Here is a 22,456-nt window from a genome sequence, read left to right as displayed (position 1 = left end):
TTTTCTCTTCCAATAAAATATAAGCTTCTTATAGCTTATTCCAAGGGCCCAACACATTTTGGCTAGCAATGAGGGAGGAGAATCTGGACCAGTGGTTTCCTTAATGTATGGCAGTGGTGTGAAACTCAAATAGAAAGTTGATATGCCTGCATATCAACTTAGAAAACTACACATCAACATTATTTATGTTGTATTGTATTTTTATTTTCTTAAAAATTTCCCAAGTATATTTTAATCTAATTAGAGGTAGTTTGAAGGAAGTCTTATGAAAGTATATATGTACTATCAAGAACTCAAGGTGCTAAAACTTCTAACAGTAAACACATTAGCAACTATTCTGTAATTTAAGTTCCAGAAAAGAGTTTTAAAAACCTATATCAGGGCTAAATCCAATTCAGCTACCTGTTTTTCAACAACCAGCAAGCCAAAAATGGTCTTTAGATTTGTAAAATTCAATAATTATTTTACTTTTTGATACAATAAAACTTAATTTAAATATATAAAACTGCAGGACAATAGATTTCTGACTCCTGCTCAGGAAAGTTGCCTAAGGCTCTGATTTGGTTAAGTAACTTTCTTAACTGTTTCTACTTGATCAGTATTTATCATCTGTAGAATTTGAACCCTCTTTCTGATTCTAAAGTTATCTTAGTATTCACTAAGCTGCATTAAATGTCACCTTGTAAATTTGTTGTTGTTTAATAAATGCTGACTGAATTGAATTGAATATATACTAAATGTACCACTGGTTAAATCTTAAATAAGCCCTTAACATGTACTTAAAAGAACACAAAAAGATTCCTCTGGACCTTGAGATGTGTTATTATAGTGTTGTCTGGCCTCCTGTAAACCTTTATTTAGAAAAGTATCCTATCTGCTGATGTTAGCTAGCAAGTAATCAAGGAATGACTGCCATTGGAAAATGAAATAAATTTGCTTGTATACCTCTATAAACTTTTATTTACAATTATGTTTTACTGAAATGCCAGAAATATAATTTTTCTTAGGTATTACTGCCATTCCTCCAATAGTTTGGAGGGGGAAAAGGAGAGAGAGAAATCCTCAACCTTTTTGTTAAGGGTTACAAAAAAGAATGCTCCACTTTTCAATTCCCTAAGCTTTAGGATTGACTATGGGGGAAGGATATGGAGTTGAGCATGTGAACTGACAATAAAGCTACTGATTAGAGGGAAAGGAAGAACCTACCACTGATAATTATGTGACTTTCTCTAATGAAATTCCTAAGGTGAGAGAGGGTAGAGTTTTTAGGAAGGGAATAGTTGTAGTGACAACTAACTTAAAAGTTTGAGGGTTTTTTTTACATTTTATTGATGCTTTTCTTTAAGTCACCCTCAATTCCTAATGATTCCCTCCCCCAACACTAGAATCTTGCCTTATATCAACTAAGTGTAGCAAAATCCAAGACACATTGGCAATGTCTGAAAATTTCATTTCTATACCATTAGTTCACCACTTCAATGCAGAGGTAGGAAACATTCCACTATTAGCCCTCTAAAAGTAGTGATTAAATGATGCAATGAAGACTTTGAGTGTCTTTTTATTTTACACATAAATTATTCTTCAAGTTTTTATATACGTATTCCCAAATTACTCTGAATTCATATTAATTAATAACATTTTACTCTGCAGTAATATAGTACCTTAACATAGTATGATGTGTTCAACCATTTGCCCAGTTGATGGTAACCCACTTTCCTTATAGTTCTTTGCTACTACAAAAAGTGTCAATGTAAATATCATACATATGTGACATTTTCCTCTTCTTAGATTTCATATTAGACATAAATGCATATTAGTAGTGATATCACTGGTTTAAATGGCATATGCAGTTTAATGACTTTTAAAATATTCCAAATTGTTTTCCAGAATAGTTAGAACAATTCACATTATTACTTCTTTGTCCTTTATTATGCCTCTCTTTCTACAAACCCTCTAACATTTGCCATTTTCATCTTCTGTTATCATTGCCAAGCTGAAAAGCTTTATGAGATGAAAACTCAAAGTTGCTTTAATTGGATTTTTTATTATTAATAATTTGAGGACTTTTTCATAGCTTCTATTTTTTAAAAAAATACCTCTTCATATCATTTGACCACATATCTTTTGAGGAATGGCTCATAATAATATTATATATTTATTTTATTTTTCCATATATCTTTGATATAAGACCCTTTATCAGAAATATTTGTTGTAAGGTTATTTTACCAACTCACTGCTTCTCTTCTGATTTTAACTACTTTGATTCTGATCATTTTAAGGGATCTTTAATTTTATGTAATCTGAATTACCCATTGTATATTATGTGATCATTTCTATATTTTTTAAATTAAGAATTTTTCTCCAAGTCATTCAAGGTAATTCTTTCCATTCTCTTCTAATTATTTTATGATATGATATTGAGTATACATTTGGAATTTTTAGAGATTATATAAAGTAAAATATCTAATTTAAACCTATTCTCTGTAAAACTCCTTTTTCCTTTATCCATCAATTTTTGTAGACTAGAGAGTCCTTAGCCCAGTAGTTGGTGGTCTTGAATTTATAGAACACTATGCTGCAGTATTTAGTTGCTTCTGTCTTATCAAAGTCTGTTGCACTGATAGACTTTTGTGCTCTTAATATCAATTGAGTTTTATGGTGACTGCTTTATAATACAGGCATACCTCATTTTATTGTATTTTCAGACACTGTACTACAAATTTTGAAGGTTAGTAGCAACCCTCTATTGAGAAGGTTATCAGTCCCATTTTTCCAACAGCATGTGGTCTGTGTCATTGTTACATTTTAGAAATTATTGCAAATTTTCAAACTGTTTCATTATTATATAACTAGTGGTGATTTATGATCAGTGGTCTTTGATGTTACTCTTGTAACTTTTTTAGGGCACCAAGGATTTATATAAGTCTGCAAACTCATAATAATAATAATAATAATAATAATAATAATAATAATAATAATAATAATCTGCAAACTCATAATAATAACAACAACAACAATAAATGTTGTGTGTTCTAATTGTTCCACCAACTGGCTGTTACTCTGTCTCTCTCACTCTCCTTCCTATTCCCTGAAGTACACCAATGTTGAAATTGTAACTCTACAATGGCCTCTAAGTGTTCAAGTGAAAGGAAGAGGCAATTGTTGAGGTGGACTTCATTGCTGTGTTATCTTAAGAAATTACTGTAACCACCCCAGCCGTCAGGAACCACTGCCCTGATCTGTAAATCAGACATCAACATTGAGGTAAGACTCATATGCAAAAAGATTACGACTTGCTGAAGACCCAGGTGATAGCATTTTTTAACAATATTTTTAAATTAAGGTATATACATTGGGGTTTTTAAAGATATAATACTAAATAACATTTAATAGGTTATACTGTAGTGTAAACTTTTATGTACACAGGGAAACAAAAAAATCATATGACTCACTTTATTGCAATATTTGCTTTATTGTGGTAGTTGGGAACCAAACCTGCAATATCTCCAAGGTATGCCTGTACACTGTACTTTCAGCACTAGTAATTAGGTTCCCTATATTCCTTCCATCTAAAAAATTATTTTCCCTTCAGATTCTTAACATTTGTTCCCTCTAGACAAATGTTTTTGTTATAGTGTTTAGCTCTAGAAAGTTAATTTTTGATATCCTAAGAGATTTGTTCTGGCAAAGTGTTGCTGTGAGGACCAAATAAGATAATATACATCAAACATTTTATAAACTTTAAAATACCATAAAATATCAGCTGTTATTTTCTTTGTTATTGAAATCTCTTAAGTATACTTTATATGTGGTAGATTGCCTGGATAGAAAGATTAAAGGTATTGAAATTTCTTTTGTCAGAGCTTTTAGTATAGTAACAGATTGAGGAGTCCAGGCTTTACGTGGTAAAGACTAGTTTTCTTGCTATGAGATAAAGATATAGCATATTTCTCCTGGACTATTATTCATTTCCATTCATTCATGGACTTTTCTAAGAAAACTACCTCTTTTTTCCCTCAACTTTGGGATGCTATTTTCAATAATACCTTTTTGCCATATTACTCTAATGTGAAATTTGTAAGGTATGATTTTATTTATGGTTGGGAGAATCAAAATCATGTAGAGATAGACAAACTAATAATATTAGTTAGAGGCGTCCAGTTTGTAAACATTGGATAAGTATTCACTGAATATGCGTTATGTGCAAAGCGCTGTGCTATCTATACTGTGAAGGCTACAAATATGGGATGTCTGCAGTCATGGAATTCATAGCCTAGTCAAGAACATTGAAAAAGTGAACCATTATGTATGAATGAATGAATGAATGAATGAATGAATGAATGAATGAAAAATCATGAACATTGAATACTTACTATGTGCAAAGCACTATTATGCTATTATAAAAATAACATATATAACTTATTTTATTTTTAAGAATTACATTGATATTGTACATATCCCATGGCTTAGAATTTATTTCCTTTTTGTAGTCTCATTTTATTTCATAATGTATCATTTTTCTAAGATATTTGAATTTCCATTCAGTATTTAATAATTAAATGCCTACCATGTATTCAGAACTGTGCTAATCACACTGGCACAATGGCAATGTATAAAATGCATTACTTGTTTTTAAAAACTTAGGAAATAATTATAGATTAATATAAAGCAATTTATCATCAAACTTTAGGTTGCATAGACTATTACTTTCAATAGAATTATAAAGAACCCAAGCATTCTTAGTATAGCATAGCAAACATTAATTTTAAATTTATATCTCTCCCAGAATCATGAACCAAATATTATTTTGACTGTTATGCACATTTGAAGTATTTAAGTTATTCATTCACTGTCAAATTCATTCTAGTTTCCTAAAATTCAAAATTTATTTGGAGGAAAAAATTATTTTCATTTATTTAGAATTGAAATCTTTCACTATTTATAATATAATATGTGCAGTGGATAGCTGCTTCACATAACATTGTAAAGATCAAAGCCTTTTGAAAGCTCAAGTTGATAAAGTTTTTTTGTCTGGAAAAATATCAGATCCACAGAAGTAGTCATGATACCAAGACATTGAAATAATATGAGAAGTAGATAAAAATGAAGAGGAGAAAAGGAACAAGAAGTGGTTGCTTTGTAGAGCTAGTTTCTCTAAAACTATGTTCTTTATGTTAATTTTTTGTATTCTTTTTAGAATTTCATTTGCTCTTTTAAGTCATTTGGTTTTCATATCACTTATATACCCCTTTCTTGGTCCCTACCTACCAAATACCTACTATATTTGACTAGAATGGTCAGAATGACCGTGTATTTAACCATGTCATTATTTAATCAGTCTGTTACATATATATATATATATATATATATATATGATTCCATCTCCTCATTATGAATTGGCATATATATGTATATAGTAAGCCATCTGCTACCTCTGCCTTTCTTAGGAGAGGTGTTTTATCATTAAATTGATACATGGAAGTCTGAGCTACCATTTTTTCCCTGATTTTGTAAAACTGGATTTCAATGAAGATAAGAAGTATGTCTTTTAATATGTCAGTAGCATGGATCTATACGCATTACAAAATTTAAAAATCAAACCATCATTTCTTTTATTATTCACTAAAATAGTAGTGTCCAAACTATCTTGATCATGCATTCCTATAAGTAAAAATATTTTAATCACACGTACCTAATGTGTGTATTTATGTGTATGAAGTATATTCATGAATATAATAAAACATAAAAAATGAAATTTTGAATAATTATGAAATTCGTGTTTTATATTGAATATATACATATATGGAAGATATTGACAAATTATAATTATGTATTTAATAATATTAAAATTGGATTTTAATAAGAGCAGTGAAATTGAAAGTGCTCCATTATTTTTGTAAAATTTCATTTTGTGATACAGTGATTAGAAGATCTGGTTTTAAGCTCATTTTTTCTATATTTAATTTTAATATTTGTCATAGCCAGAAAAGAAAGCCTCACTGAATATGAAATTAAAAGGTGCATTGTTGCCTCTACTTGCTAAATTATGATTCACCTTTTCCAATTCTGCTAACCATTAATGCATTGGTTTTATTGAAATTTAAGTAATAAATATCCATCTTCCCTAATATATCCTTTAGTTTTTCTTCCAAACTAGTTGGAAGTTATTGGTTTTTTATATTATCCATATTTTCTTATATACTATTCTTGATTTTGAGAGTATTTTCTTCTCCCAATTTCAGGTTGGGTGGGACTATATCGGCTTACAAGATAGTACCAGATGAAATAGAAGAAATCAAGGTATAGTATGACATCCTTCAACTCTGCCAAAAATAGCAGGCCTGGGGAAGGGAAGAAAATAATTACTCCTTTAAAAATATTTTTTAAAGCTTACAATGACTATGTTGAACCCTTATAGAATTCCCAATTAGTAACCATTCTTGAAGAAGCTACAAAATTATTATTATTCATCACTTGACTTCATTTAATCATATGAAATAATCTTTAAACAAAAATTATGATAAATCTAAAAGGGAAATTTTTCAGGGAAAATTTACAAATTGGGAGTATACCTTTTGAAGAGTCACAGGGGTCGGCAACCTTTTTGGCCTTGAGAGCCATAAACACCACATTTTTTAAAATGTAATTTCGTGAGAGCCATACAGTGCTCACAGTGCGCGCTCCTGTGATAGCACCTGAAAAAAATTGACTTTATGGCTCCTGCACAAAGAGCCACATCTGGCCCTCAAGAGCCATACGTTGCCAACCCTGGGTCAGTTCAGAGGGTACATAATAGGTGTCACCCAAAGCTTCTATGCTAAGAATGTTTGCTACTTAGTATAATTAATAATCTAAAATTACTAGTCATAAATTAGCATAAATATTAAAATACATGTATATGAAAGTGAATGGGGAAAATCCCACACCTTTGCCTAATCTGGAAAGTTTCATAGAGAATAAGCCCTTTTGGGGGATTAAAATGGCAAACAAACAATATAAGAGAAAACACTTAACTTTTCATCATATTTCTGTTCCTTTTTCCTTTGTCACACTATAAACATTACTTAAATTTTAAGTAATTCTTGCTCACTATCTTTAAAAACATGTATGAGCTATTTTTAACATAGAAGAAGTGTCCTGATACACTTAAACTTGACATACTACTATATTCCTTTCCCTAAACTTTGTTTCAGTTTCTTTGGCTTGACTAGATTTATTACTATTAAAAACAAATTCATTTTAAGCAGAGCAATGCTTAGGAATAATATTATTTTAAGGAAGAATAAAATATTTTAAAATAGCATCTACAACTCTCTGCTATTTAGAAAGGTATATTGGGATGAGGACAGAGAACCTGCTTATTTTTCTTCCCAGGCCTTTGTCTTCCTTCTCCATTGGAATTGTTTTAAAAGGGATTTTGAAAATTTGCTCAGGAAAGATGAATATTCAACAGGAACATATAATAACTGCTTCTTTAATCTCCTTGAGCTCTCTGGCAAGGATACTTTTGGTGAGAGCAATGGATTTGGAAATCCCTCCTTTAATACCTATGTGAACTTGGGCAAGTTATTTTCCCTATTGGACCTTACTTTCTTCATCTGTTAAATGGAATTATAATAAATTATTTTATATTTGTGTATATGTGATCTGGAAAGAAAAAAATTGGCACTTCCAAATTAGTAGATGATTTGATTATGTTATTAGCCTTTTAATATTAATGAGCTCCCTTTTGAACAAAATAATAATAATGATAACTTTAAATAACCATAAATATGCTTACTTTATATTTTCTCTTCTGATACTTGTGAATTTCAGTCATAATTGTTCAAATGAAAAATCAACACTATCAAACTGCAATTTATAAATATTATTTTTTTCTGGTGTCAGGAAGACTTGCCTTTAGTACTTAATAATTATATTTCTCTGAGCACTAGTGATTTAATACTAATCCCAAATGCCCGACCTCCATCCCTATACACAGACACACTTAGTTTTCCTCACTAATAAAATTAGAATAATAATATCACCTACCTCACAAGGTTATTGTGAAGATCAAGTAAGATAACACATGTAAAGTGCTTTGAAAAATCTTAAAGTACTATATAAAGGTAAGTTATTATTCAAAAAGGATGGATTCAAAAACTTGTAAATAATGGTCATTTTCTAATAACTAAAAGTGTGTTTGTGTGTGTATACACATACACCTTTCATTATAAAATAAATGCTGCATAATCAATTTAAATCTCTGCAATTAATTTAAACATAGGATTAACACAAAATACTGAAGTTGTTTAAAACTAAGAAATGTAATTGGACCTATTTCAGTCACTCTGTCAAACAGGAATGACCACAATAAATGAAATTTTTGGAAAATGAAATATATTCTTTAATTCTGGTTTTCTCAACTAAATGTCAGTTAAATCTGTAGTATTAACAAAAAGAAATTGTAATAATTAGATGATCAATGTCCAGAGGTTATGACTTACCCAAAGTCATACCACAAATTAGTTAGAACGTGATATAAAAAGCAACTTGACATAGAATTGTGTCTGCTATCTGAGAAGCAATCTTGATACCTCTAATCAAGACTTTTTTGGAGGGAAGGATTTATTTTTTTATGTAGAATATTTTTCCACTGTTACTTGATTCATGATTTCTCTCCCCAACTTCCTTCCCCCTTCCTGGAGCTGACAAGCAGTTTCACTGGATTATACATGTATCATTGTTCAAAACCTATTTCCACGTTATTCATATTTGTAGTAGAGTGATCTTTTAACATCAAAACCCTGATCATATCCCCATCAAACTACGTGATTGATCATATGTTTTTCTTCTGCATTTCCGTTCCCATAATTCTTTCTCTTGGTGTAGAGTCTTTCTCATAAGTTCCTCTGGATTGTCCTGTTAGAAAAGTCTTTTACATTCAATTGTGCCATAATGTATCAGTCTCTGTGTACAATGTTCTCCTGGTTCTTTCTCCTTTTGTTCTGCATCAGTTCCTGGAGGTCTTTCCATGTTCAAATGGAATTCCTCCAGTTCAGTATTCCTTTCAGCACGATAATATTCCATCACCATCAGATATCACAATTTGTTCAGGTATTCCCCCAATGATGGGCAACCCCTCATTTTCCAATTTTTTGCCACCACAAAGTGTGCAGTTATAAATATTTTTGTACACGTCTTTTTCTTTTTGGAGTACAAACTCAGCAGTGGTATGGCTAGATAAAAGGACAGGTATTCTTTTAAAGCCCTTTGCGCAAAATTCCAAATTGCCATCAATAAGCGCATGCCAGTCTGCTAGCTGTAAGGTGTTACCTCAGAGTTGTTTTAATTTACCTTTCTCTAATCAGTAGGGATTTAGAACACTTTTTCATGTGTTTATTGATGGTTTTGATTTCTTCATGTGAAAACTGCCTTTTCATGTCCCTTGACCATTTGTTGACTGGAGAATGGCTTGGTTTTTTGTAAATTTGACTTTAGTTCCTTATATATTTGGGAAATTAAACCTTTGTCAAAGAGTTTTGTTATAAAAATGTTCTCCTGGTTTGTTTCTTTCCTTCTGATTTTGGTTACACTGGTTTTGTTTGCACAAAACCTTTTTAATTTGATATAATCAAAGTCATTCATTTTATATTTTGCAATGATTTTTACCTCTTGCTTGGTCTTATATTCCTGCCTTTCCCATAGATCTGACAGGTATACTAATCTATGTTCACCTAATTTATTTATGATTTCACTCTTTATATTTAAGACATTTACCCATGTTGAATTTATCTTGGTATAGGGTGTAAAATGTTGATCTAGACCTGATTTTCCCCATACTGTTTTCCAATTTTCCTAGCAGTTTTTGCCAGATAGTGAGTTCTTGTCCCAAAAGCTGGGATTTGGGGGTTTATCAAACACTAGCTTGCTGAGGTCATTACCTTAGTCTATTCCATTGATCCACCCTTCTGTCGCTTAGCCAGTACCATATTGTTTTGATGATCACTGCTTTATAGTACAGTTTAAGATCTGGTACTGCTAGGTCCTCATCCTTCACATTTTTTTTCATTATTTCCCTTGATATTCTTAATCTCTTGTTCTTCCAGATGAACTTTGTTATAGTTTTTTCTAATTATATAAAAAAGATTTTGGGTAGCTCAATAGGTATGGCACTGAATAAATTGATTAATTTGGGTAGGATTATAATTTTTATTATGTTGGCTTTTCCCACCCTTGAGTAATATTTTTCTAGTTATTTAGATCTAGTTTTAATTGTGTAAAAAGTGTTTTGTGGTTGTATTCATATAATTCCTGTGTTTGTTTTGGTATATAAATTCCTAAATGTTTTATATTATATGGAGTGATGGAGTTTCTCTTTCTAACTCACAATGCTGAATTTTGTTGGTAATAAATAGAAATGCTGATGATTTATGTGGATTTATCTTCTACCCTGGAACTTTGCTAAAGTTTTTATTTTCACTAGCCTTTTAGTTGATTTTCTAGGATTCTTTAAGTATACCATCATATCATTTGCAAAGAGTGATAGTTTAGTTTCCTCATTGCCTACATTAATCCCTTCAATTTCTTTTTCTTGCTACCATTAGTGTTTCTAGTAAAATATTAAATAATAGAGGTGATAATGGGCATCCTTGCTTAACTTCTGATCTTATTGGGAAGGCATCTAAGTTGTCCCCATACTTGCTGATGGTTTTAAATATATACTGTTTATTATTTTGAGGAAAGGCCCATCTATTCCTATACTTTCTGGTGTTTTAATAGAAATGGGTGTTGTATTTTGTCAAAGGCTTTTTCTGCATCTATTGAGATAATCATGTGATTTCTGTTGGTTTGATTATTGATATGGTCAATTATGTGCATGGTTTTCCTAATATTAAACCATCCTTGCATTCCTGTAATAATAGTCCTTGATCATAATCCTTGTGATCACTTGCTAGAGTCTTTTTGCTAGTATTCTGTTTAAGATTTTTGCATCTATGTTCATTAAGGAGATTGGTCTAACATTTTCTTTCTCTGTTTTTGGTCTGCCTGGCTTTGGAATCAATACCATATTTTGTCATAAAAATAATTTGGTAAGACTCCTTTGCATATTTTGTGAAATAATTTGTATAATATTGGGATTAATTGTTCTTTAAATGTTTGATAGAATTCACTTGTGAATCATTCTGGCGCTGGGAATTTTTTCTTAGGAAGTTCCTTGATAGATTGTTCAATTTCTTTTTCTGGGATGGGATTATTTAAATATTCTATTTCCTCTTTTGTTAATCTAGGCAATTTATATTTTTATAAGTGTTCATCCATTTCACCTAGATTGTCACATTTATTGCCATATAATTGGGCAAAATAGTTCTTAATAATTACCTTAATTTCCTCTTCATGAAAGGTGAGATCATCCTTTTAATCTTTGATACCGTTAACTTAATTCTCTTCTTTCTTTTTTTTAATTATACTAACTATTACTTTATTTTATTTATTTGTTTCTTCAAAGTATTAGCTCTTGGTCTTATTTATTAGTTCAATAGTTCTTTTACATTCAGTTTGATTAATTTCTCCTTTAATTTTTAGGATTTCCAATTTACTTTTTATCTAAGGATTTTGAATTTGTTCTTTTTCTAATTTTTTAAGTTGCAGGCCCAATTCACTGATCCCTTCCTTCTCAATTTTGTAGATGGGCATTCAGAGATATAAAATTTCCCCTGAGTACTGCTTTGGCTATATCATCCCATATGTTTTGATATGAAGTCTCCTCATTGTCCTTCTCTTTAATGAAGTCTGTAATTGTTTCTATGATTTCTTTTTTTAACCCACCAGTTTTGAAATTAGATTATTTAGTTTCCATTTAATTTTAAATTTGCCTTTCCTTGGACCCTTGTTAAGTATAATTTTTATCTCATTATGATCAGAAAAATTTGTATTTATTATTTCTGCTTTTCTGAATATGTTTGCAATATTTCTATGCCCCAGTACATGGTCAGTCTTTGTATATGTACCATGTACTACTGAGAAGAAGGTATATTCCTTTTTATTCCTTTTCCATTTTCTCCAGATATCTACTAATTATAATTTTTCTAACATTTCATTCACTTCCCTTACTTCTTTCTTTTTCCTTCTTCTTTTTTATTCATTTTTTGGTTCAATTTATCTAGTTCTGAAAGGGGAAGTTTAAGATCCCCCACTAATATAATATGGTCTTACTATGTAGCTCTTCTTTGAGCTCCTTTAATTTTTCCTTTAGAAATCTAGATGGTATTCCATTTGATGCATAAATGTTTAGTAACAATATTACTTCATTGTTTATAGTACCCTTTAACAGGATGTAATTTCCTTCCTTATCTCTTTTAATCAGATCAGTTTCTACTTTGGCTTTGTCTAGTGTCATGATTGCTACTCCTGCTTTTTTTACTTTAGATGATGCATACTACATTCTGTTCCAGCCTTTTACCTTGAATGTGTGTATGTCACCCTGCCTCAAATGTGTTTCTTGCAAACAACATATAGTAGAATTCTGGTTTTTAATCCATTCTGCTATCTGCTTACTTTATGAATACAAATTTTGTATTGCCCTCCATCGTATTATCTCCTTTAGATCCTGCTGTCAGGGTTAAAAATTAGAGATTGTACTAAATGTATAAAAATGTGGTCACCAAAAAATATTACTCAAGTCAGGATGACTTTTCATGGTATTTTTTTTTACAAGTAAGGACATCAGGGAGAGAAAGAGAGTAGACAATTACTCCAGCCTGGTGGAAACCAGGAAGGGCTTCAGAGGCCCTAGCAAAGAGGGATCCAAAGATAAATTAAACAAGGTTTCTAGCCATGACGCCTCCTCTAAGACAAGGGGTCTCTCCAGAGGCTACCTCCAGAAAAACCAGGAAAAAGAGTTAGCCTTTTCACTCACCCACATGGTAGTTCAAAGGGAGAGGTTCAAGAACAGTCTCACCAAATTTCAGAATCTGAGGTCCACTAAGCAGATCCCTCACCAGCCTCCAGCTCCAACTCTGAACTCTGAAGAACTGAATTTCACAGGAAGTTGCCACTGCTTTTAAAGATGCTTCTTTGCATCCTTTATATTCCTCCTTTATATTCCGTCCACTTTACATGGACCAATTATAGTTTTAGCTTTACTTAGGACTGCCCAGGGGACTGTCAGCTGTTTCTTATTCGTCACCCACTATAGCACACATGGGTCACAGACCTCCCCATACTTAAGGATAAGTGGGGTGTATATGCTTCTGGTGATTAAATCTTAAAGTAGTTCACAGGAAAGTTAATCCAATCTTCACACTGCTCTATTCCATTTCACTTTATTTCTTCTCACCAGTATTTTGTTTTTTGTCACCTCCTCTCCCCCCCAACTTCTCCACTTCCCTCATTACCTCCCTCTTCCCTTGCCTTATTCCCTTTATACTTCTCTGTGGGGTAAGATAGAATTCTATACCCCACCTAGTAGAGTAAGATAGAATTCTATACCCCACTGAGTATACTTGTTTTACCTTCTCTGCGCCCATTAAGATGAAAGTAAAGTTGAAACATTGCCTGTCACCACCCTTATCCTCCCCTTTCTATAATGATTTTTCACCCATTTTTATGATATTTAATTTACCCCATTGTATTTCTTCCTTCCCTTTTTTCTCAGTGCAACCCTCTCTTTCAGCCCCTGATTGATTTTTTTACATATCCATCATCTGCATACATATATCATATACATACATATCATTCCATATCATCACATTTACATATACATCATATCATCATAATCAGCTTACTTCTCCACCATCTTTCTGAGTAAATTCCTTCTATTTTCTCTACTACTTAGAGAAATTTTTGAGAATTACTGAAATTCTCTTTCCATGTATTCATATAAAAATTTGACCATAATGAATCCCTTAAATTTTCTCTTTCTTATTTACCTTTTTGGGCTTCTCTTGTGTCTTATATTTGGACTTCAGATTTTTTTTGTTTAGGTCTGACTTATTCCTCAGGAATGCTTGGAAATCTGTCCTATTGAATGTCCATTTTTTCCCCTGAAAGAATATACTCAGTTTTCCTAGATAGATGACTCTGGGTTGTGAAACCAAATCTTTCACCTTCCTCAATATCATATTACATGCCTTTCGATCCTTTAATATGGAAGCCACTGATTCCTCTATGATCCTGATATTTGAATGATTTCTTTCTGGCTGTTTGAAGTATTTTTTCCTTGACTCAGTGGCTCTTAAATTAAACTATTATATTCCTGGAAGTTGTTATTTGAAGATTTCTTTCTGGAGGTAATCTCTTAATTCTTTAAATTTCTATTTTATTTTCTTGTTCAAGGATCTCTGGGTAGTTGCCTTTGATAATTTCTTGTAATATGATATACAAGGTTTTTTCTTGATCAGGGCTTTGAAGTAGTCCAATAATTTTCAATTGTCTCTCCTAGATCTATTTTCTAGGTCATTTGTTTTTTCAGTAATATAGTTCATGTTTTCCTCTTATTTTTTCATTCTTTTGATTCTGCTTTATTGTTTTTTGATTTCTCATGAAATCATTATTTCTAGCTGGTCAATTCTGACTTTTAAGGCCTGATTTTCCTCTCTCATTTTTTGGTTCTCCTTTTTCATTTGGTTCATTTCTTTTTGCATCACTTTCCTTTCTTCTTGCATCACTTTCATTTCTCTTTCCCACTCTTCCCTTGTCTCTCTTAATTGGTTTTTGAAGTCCTTTTTGAGTTCTTCCAGAATCTGTGCCCAATCCATATTTTTCTTTTGTACTTTGTGTGTGTTTTCTTTGCTTTCACTGTCCCCTTCTATATCTGTACCTTGCTTTGTGTCTCCATAACGATTCTTTAGAGTTAGGTTCCTTTTTTTTTGTTTGCTCATTTTTCTTAACTAATTATAGGTAAGCTTGGGGTAATGATGTGATGCTTTGCAGGCTGAGAGCTCTTAGATGTAATAATGGGGTAAACAGGCTGATATTAGGCGAGGTGGTGGCACCAGTAAGTCTCCTGGGCCAGGGAGCCTACAACTACAGTATTTGTTGATTTCAGACAGCCAGGGATCTGTGGGCCTGAGCTGAGATGCCCAGTCAGTCTCCCTGCTGTCTGTAGGCTCCTTTAAGGTGGGGAGTGAGGAGCCCCTCCCTGCTGGTGAGAAACCAGAAACCAACAGGAAGTGAACCAGTCTCGCTTCCTGAATAAAATGGATACCTGGTCTAACCCCTCTGGAGACAAGTGGTAGCTATCCTCCTTCACCTCAGCCTCTTAGCCTTGGTTGATGTTATAAATGAAGTATGGAAACTCTCAGAATCAGGCAAGGGGTTTTATTTAAAACACAAGGGTAAACTGAGGGAAGAGAGTTAGGGTCTGGAGAAACTGTTGCTATGGGTGAATGGCCAGTGCTGGCAGAGGGTCTCAGAATGTAGGATCAGGTTGAGGGAACCAGCCCCTCAACCAGGGATAAATTCCACTGCCCTGATGTAGAGTTGTCCACCGGCTTGACAAAAGAGGGTAATGATTTGGTTTAGGGGTGTCCTAGCTAGACTAACTTAGCTAATTCCTTCCCATGTTCCACAACCCACCAGCCCCACCTCCCAAGGCCCCAAAGGGAAGTCCAGGGGGTAGCTGGATGTCTGGGTGAGGTCAAGGAAATCAGAACCCCCAGGTTGGTTCTCCAGAGATATTTATAGTCCCAGATCCAAAAGTCAGATCTTGAGACAATTGGCTGATTCAATTGACCTTTCTGATGCTAATAGCTTAAAGACTTGCCTCATGCTTAGGATAAGTTTTTGATCTCACTCTCATTTTGATCAGGTCACGGACTGATCAAATTCTAGCCTCAAGCTTAGTCTCAAGTATTTGGTCTCACTATATATGTGATCTTATTAGGCACACCCTTAATTGTCCTATCTTGGAGTTCCTCCCTGAGCTTTAGGCAAAAAGATTAATACTTAGTACTTAATACTTAGTACTATCATCCACCCCAAAGTGTGAATTAAGTCCTTGTCCCAAGCCCAAACTAGAATTCCCTGGACTGGAACTCTGTACTTCTTCACAGGTTTGGAATTTAATGGGGTGTGGGTTGGCTTGTACCTCAATTTGCTCAGGCAATATCTCAGGATCTGGATGTTGGCTCAGACATAGGTTCCCAAACTTTGGGGATATAGGGTGGGGGGTGGCTTGCTCTTGGCTTGCTTTTCCCTCCTTTCTATAGCTTCTTGCTGGGTCTGCTCTTCTCCCACCCCAGTGCCCCAAATGTTCATTGCATACCTTTTGGGTTTTTCTTTTCTTGAAAGTTGTTTCATTCTGTCTCCTTATTGGTTCTTTTACTCCTGTATTCATTTTGTGGTGATATTTTAATCTTAGTCAGAGAGGATTCTCATGGAGGCATAGAGTTGCTGAAGATTTCTCTGCCATCTTGACTCCACCCCTGGAAGTCATAATCAACTCTTAATATTTATTCTAAATCTGAAACATTGAATCAAAAGTGAAAGTTAAAGGGTGTTGGAATTTGTTTACTTCCTATCAGAGACAAAACTTAGTTTTTAGATGCTAAAGTCATTTTTGTGATGATACCATCACTGATCCTTTCCTTATCTCTGGGGAAGAAGAGCATAGTGTAGTGGAAGGCTATCTCTTGGCCAGACCTTCTAGTAAGAATAGGAGAAAAAATACACCATTTCATTAACTTTGCAGAGTTCGTCACCTCTCCTGAACTGCCTAAGATCTCAAAAGTACTACCATACCACCAAACCTCTTTTGTTGTTGTTCTGTCATTTCAGTCATTTTCAACTCTTTGTGACCCCATTTGGGGTTTCCTTGGCAAAGATACTAAAGTATTTTGCTATTTTCTTCTCCAGCATGTTTTACAGATGAAGAACTGAGAATTTTTAATGACTTGCCCAGAATCACAAAGTTAGTAAGTGTCTGGAACCTGGAGCACCTAGCTGACCTCAAGCCAGACTTTCACTCATTAATACCTTCCCATTCCTGTGGGGATCTTTCAGTATTCAAATTCTCCATCTCTCACTGTCCAATTTCCTTATTTCCAGTCCCCTCAACCTAATCCAACTCTACCTCCACCTGTGTCACACTCTAAAACTACTCAAATTAAGGGTTAGACAGCTAAATATGAGAATCATCTAGAGAGAGATGATATTTTAATTCATGGGGAGAAAAGAGAAGAGGGCCAGGACAAAGTTTTGGAGGACATACTAAGGGTTAGCTAACAGGACCTAGAAGATCAAACAAAGAAACTGAGAAGTAATAATCTGATGCTGGCAAATAATATCTGTGCCTTTATCGTTATTACATGGTAGCTATATAAATAGCAGAAGTTTTATTTGTTTTGTTTTGTTTTACTATTTATATTCCCTTTTTTTGCCTCATCTTTTTTGATGGCATTAAAATAAAAATAGCCCATGGTGGACAAGTTGCTCTCCTGCTATCATTCTTTGATAGCTATTTTTCTTTAGACTCTTACACAAATGGGTAAAATGACTTTTTTGTAATTGAATTTTGAATATTGTGATGTACACTTGTCTTCAGGAAGTTCATTGAAAATATCCGACTTCAGTAGCAAGCAAGGCTACAGGGATATATTTTATTTTGATCTCACATAATTTTTATCCTTTTTAGTCCTCTGTATTGTAAAGTTTTTGTGTTCCAAATAACTTGAAGATTAGGATTATTTGATGTGATAATTATTTTAAAACTCCTTAACATTCTTATTCCTATTATTTTATGATCTAGCATGCATTCAATCTCAGGGAAAGAAAGTATCTTGTGTACTCAGTCTTTAAAGCCTCTGATATTCAAATATGGTTATGAGACATTCAGTGGATTTGTGATCTTATTCATGATGTGTGTACTCCTTCCACCAGCTAGAAAGGGAAGTGGTAAGATTCAGGCTCAAATGAAATGATTTAAGAACAAACTACTTCCACCAGTGGTGAATAGCCTATCTATACACTTCTCATCCTATGTGATTCTTATTCAGATCTCTGTCTAAGTCTTACATAGAAGAACTAATACATTGAGTAATATTAATGAATTGCAAAATCTCAAATAGTTTAGGAAAAATTTTAAGTCATTTGGCAAAGGAGAAAGCCAGAAAAAAGTTATGGCTCTGGCTCCCTTGTCTCTGCAAGGTTTGCTATAAGTTCAGACAAGGTCATTAGAACATTTGTCTGATTGGTTTTAATTACTAGTAGGACAGGTTGAGATAGCAGTGTAATTTGAGAAACACAAAGTATTTTCCTCATAGTAACAATGCAACAACAGTCAAGTTACAGATCTTTTGTTACTCCTCACCTTAGCTGTATGAAAAACACTTCTTTTCTAGTTGTACCTGTTCTTTCTTGACACTTTTTATACATTTAAGCATTGATAAGAAACTGAAGATTATTTATACTCACCCACAAGTCTTTCATTTGCTCTTTGGCTCACCTCAAAAAGTAATTTTTTGAGATGTTATGGTTATATGATTTGGATTACAGGGAGAATATCAATATTAATTTGCTTTTGGGGGAGAGAGTGGGTGGCTGGCCATATTGAGTTGCTGAAGATTATTCAAAGGGCTATTCTACTCATTCTTTTTAATATTAATTAAATTAAATATTAAAATTCTTTTAAATAATCCACATTAGCTGCCTCCTTTTTATTACTGGACTCAAGCTTGGTGCCTATGTATAATGCTTATTTAAGCAAAATGTACTGATGCAATAACGAACTATCAGTTTCCTCTACTAACTGCAATCTTGCCTATTTCCCTTGATTACCAACATTTTGTATTTCCTATGCAAATGCCTTGGTCAGTCTCCTGAGTATCCATGGAATTAGGTGGTTGGTGCAATCAGCATAGTCATCCAATACGAGCATCTTGATGAAGAACATCTTCAGTCAATAAGGAATCTCTCTTTATTTTAAGACTTTATGAATAGAAGTGGGATGATTATACCAAGTCAGAGATGTTAGATAAAGGATATTCAGAGACTAAAGAAGACCTATTGGTATCAGAAGAATGAGCTGATATGAAAGGCTCAGTAGGAGCAGGTCTGGGAAGCAGATGAAGAGATATTATCTAGGGTCAGGGAGAATTTTCAGGTGCTGAAAGAATAAAGTAGAGGTTTAGACAAGAGATTATGGAGATTTGTCACACTTTTCCTCTGGCAGAAGCTTATATGTTTTTATGCCCTATCTTCTAGCTTCCCCTAAATAAACTTCAGCTGAATACCTTTCTCAGAATATTGATCTAGACAGATATTCATAAATGCATTCAATCAGGGTATTCAAATGCTAATCCAAAAGTAATCCATTCACTCTTAAAATAAAGAAAAGAACTAGAAATAAAATTGTAAGATTAGGAAAGTATCTTAGCATGTGGAATTTGATCCATTCCCTGTCTTGTGAATCCTGTAATTTCTCTCCCTTGATGACCTAAATTTTAAACATCTAAAGTCAGCTTTCTGTCCATCACAGTTTTTAGTTCATTTGCAGATATGAAAGTTTCATTAAAATCTCTAAAGAGTTCATCAGTTTAAAAATACAGCACTTTTTGCTCCAAGAAATGATTAAGGAATAGTTGAGTTAGTATAAGGAAAGGTAAAGATGGGGAAGCATCATGGTCTATAGTCATTGTACTTAACAGTTTTTTGCTTTAATAGTTGTGTTTTTTTAATGCTGTGGTTGTTCACTTCTTTCGGTAATGCCTAAGGATTTTGATCCTAATTTGGAGTTTTCTGGGTAAAGATACTGGAGTGGTTTGTCATTTCCTTCTCCAATTCATTTTATAGATGAGGAAACAGGATTAATTGATTTACTCAGGGTCACACATAAGTTGTTGGGTTTTTTCTAAATAATATGCTTTAATAGTTTAAGAGCCTATGATTTATTCTGATGCACAGCTTCCAACATACCTATCCTTTAGTAGGTGATATTCATGAATTGTGGCCAAAACCAAAAAAGTCATCACCTGATGGCCAACCTACTGGTGGTATCTCCACGCTTATCTAGGCTAATTTTCAGATGACATGTATACAATCCAACTCTGAGCCTATAGTTGAAACCTCTTCAGCTTGGTTACATCTATCAAATTTGCACTCCACTGATGAACTGGTGTAACTTTTGAAAAACCAAGTTTACTTCCAATCCATGATAAAGTATTTGAATAGTCTATTAGAATAATTATATGCAATAACAGAAAACATATTGCAGAGAATGCAGTTATCTGTAATGATCCTTTCTCTTTGCAACTGTTGGTATTCACCTAAAGATGATGTTTTTTTTTTCTTTGCTAAATTCACAGCTGTTAAAAAACACAAGGAAACAGGGGAGCACAAGGCAGCAGCTTTGTAGTACTGGATAATAGAAGAGGGCTATGCCCCCCTCAACCTGACAAGCTCTGCTGGACTGAGCCTGCCAAGCTGCCTCCTTTAACAGTTTAGTTGCCCAATCCAAGTAACCAAGAAGGAGTTGGGAGCCTCTTGACTTAAGTTTGGGTTCATTGTTGGTATGGGCTGGTATTAATGCTGGATGGATAACGCTGAAATTCTGAATGCGTGAAATAAGGTTCCCCTTCCTAATTAAGCTTTGGATGTTCACTAATTAGAAAAGGTACTCCAGTCTTTAGTTGAACTTAGTAACAAGGTTTATTTCTCACTTAACAAGGGGTCAGGAACAAGGAATGAGGAAAGAGGTTTTAGGGATGCTAAATCTAAGCTAATTTAAAGTAAGTGATCAGAAATTGTAGATGCTACTAGATCAATGATAGGCTGGAGCTTTTTCACCCTCTCACTAACCCTGGCTTGACCTGGCCAGAGCCAAACCAAAAAATAGGGAAGGCTATTGATGTTCTTCTTAGATGGTTGTAATATTGTTCTCTCTCAGCTCTATCGACAGCAGGTATGACAGCTCTCTAGGTCTCTCAGGCAAGGAAGCTAGATTGCAGGTACAAAGGCCTACCCATCCTCTTGAACCGCCACCCAAGAATGCTCAGAATAAGCTGCTCTGTGCTTTGCATGATGAGTATTTATGGGGTTGGTTCCAACTGCCTTTTGGCCTTAGCTCACACCACCTGAGTGCATTCTGAGGTCTTCAACCAACAATCCTGTCACTCAAGATGATTTCCATTTTGTCCCAGAAATTCCTTATAACATAGCCATATAAGTTTTTCTACTACAAGGTATCATTAAAAAAAAAGTCATTGGGGGTTCCGGGTTAAGATGGCGGCAGAGTAAGAAGCAGCTCTTAACCTCTCCTGACCGAAACACACAAAACTCCTCAAGGGGACATAAAAACAAGTCCAGACGAACGGAGGAACCCCACAACAGGGCACAGCATGGAAGGTACATGGAATCGAGACATTTCCAGGCTATTAAGGGCTCTCACTAAATCGCGGGCTGAGCAACCGCCCCACCCCCACCCCCTCCACACACAAGATCTAGAGCTCAGAAGCCAGCTAAAAAGAAATAGAGCAAGTTTGGGGCACCCATCGAGTCATTGGCAGCTCCGGGGCCTGTTCCTGAGAGCAGAAAGATTTAAGACCCCAGTAAGCCAGAGAACGCAAGAGAAATCTGAGCGCCGGAGCAGAGACCGGACGCTGGGCGCAGAGCGCAGGCTGAGCAGAGTACAGGCACGGGCGGAGGCGGGGGTGGAGGCAGACACAGCCAGGAACTAAAGCTCTGAAAACCTGAGTGGGGAACCAGTACAGACGGGTATACAACTGTGGAAGCAGCGCCCTGAGACTTGTAAAGGAACCTCCTGCAGAGCATCAAGCAAGGGGATCCACCAGGGGGCTTGACCACGGACAGACACTGAGCGCAAGGATGAACCTGAGAAGCTGCTGGGCTAATGATGGCTACCCAGACTCAGGAAATTCAGAAGAGAAAGAATAACAAGAAAAAGAAGCCTTTAACACTCGACAACTTTTACACAGAGAAAATCCAGACAACCGAGCAAACAGAGGAGGAGAACAAACAAGCATCCGAACCCTCCTCAAATAAGGAAAACTCCTCACAAGCTATGGAAGACTTCAAAACTGAGATTTTGAGGAAAATGGAAGAGATCTGGCAAGAAAATAACTGTTTAAAAGGTAAAATCTTGCAATTGAACACCAGAAATGACCAGATTGAAAAGGAATACCAGAAGATTACGGCCGAAAACCAGAAGATTATGGCCGAAAACAAGAAGATCATGGCCGAAAACCAGAAGATCGTGGCCGAAAACCAGAAGATTACGGCCGAAAACCGAAAGATTATAGCGGAAAATCAATCCCTAAAGGCTAGAATTGAGCAATTGGAAGGCAATGATCTCTCAAGACAACAAGAACAAATAAAACAAAGTCAAAAGACTGAAAAAATAGAAGGAAACATGAAATATCTCAATGAGAGAGTGACAGACCAAGAAAACCGGTCTAGAAGAGACAATTTGAGAATAATTGGTCTTCCAGAAAAACCAGAAATTAATAGAAACCTGGACTCC

The 22,456-nt window shown here is 34.3% G+C and overlaps 1 protein-coding gene across 8 annotated transcripts in view; it reads left to right on the top strand.

The window, feature by feature from the left end:
• The window catches only part of GPHN (gephyrin), a 787,688-nt gene that overhangs the window by 293,529 nt on the left and 471,703 nt on the right, over positions 1–22,456 (top strand). For all 8 annotated transcript variants that reach the window (XM_044664832.1, XM_044664830.1, XM_044664831.1 and 5 more), the window contains exon 3: positions 6,243–6,300. In XM_044664832.1, coding sequence (XP_044520767.1) covers positions 6,243–6,300 — 58 coding nt within the window. The remainder of the gene's footprint in view (positions 1–6,242; positions 6,301–22,456) is intronic.

This window comes from Gracilinanus agilis, chromosome 2 (assembly GCF_016433145.1).
Source record: "Gracilinanus agilis isolate LMUSP501 chromosome 2, AgileGrace, whole genome shotgun sequence".
Lineage (NCBI taxonomy): Eukaryota > Metazoa > Chordata > Mammalia > Didelphimorphia > Didelphidae > Gracilinanus > Gracilinanus agilis.
This window is presented reverse-complemented; position numbering and strand designations above follow the sequence as displayed.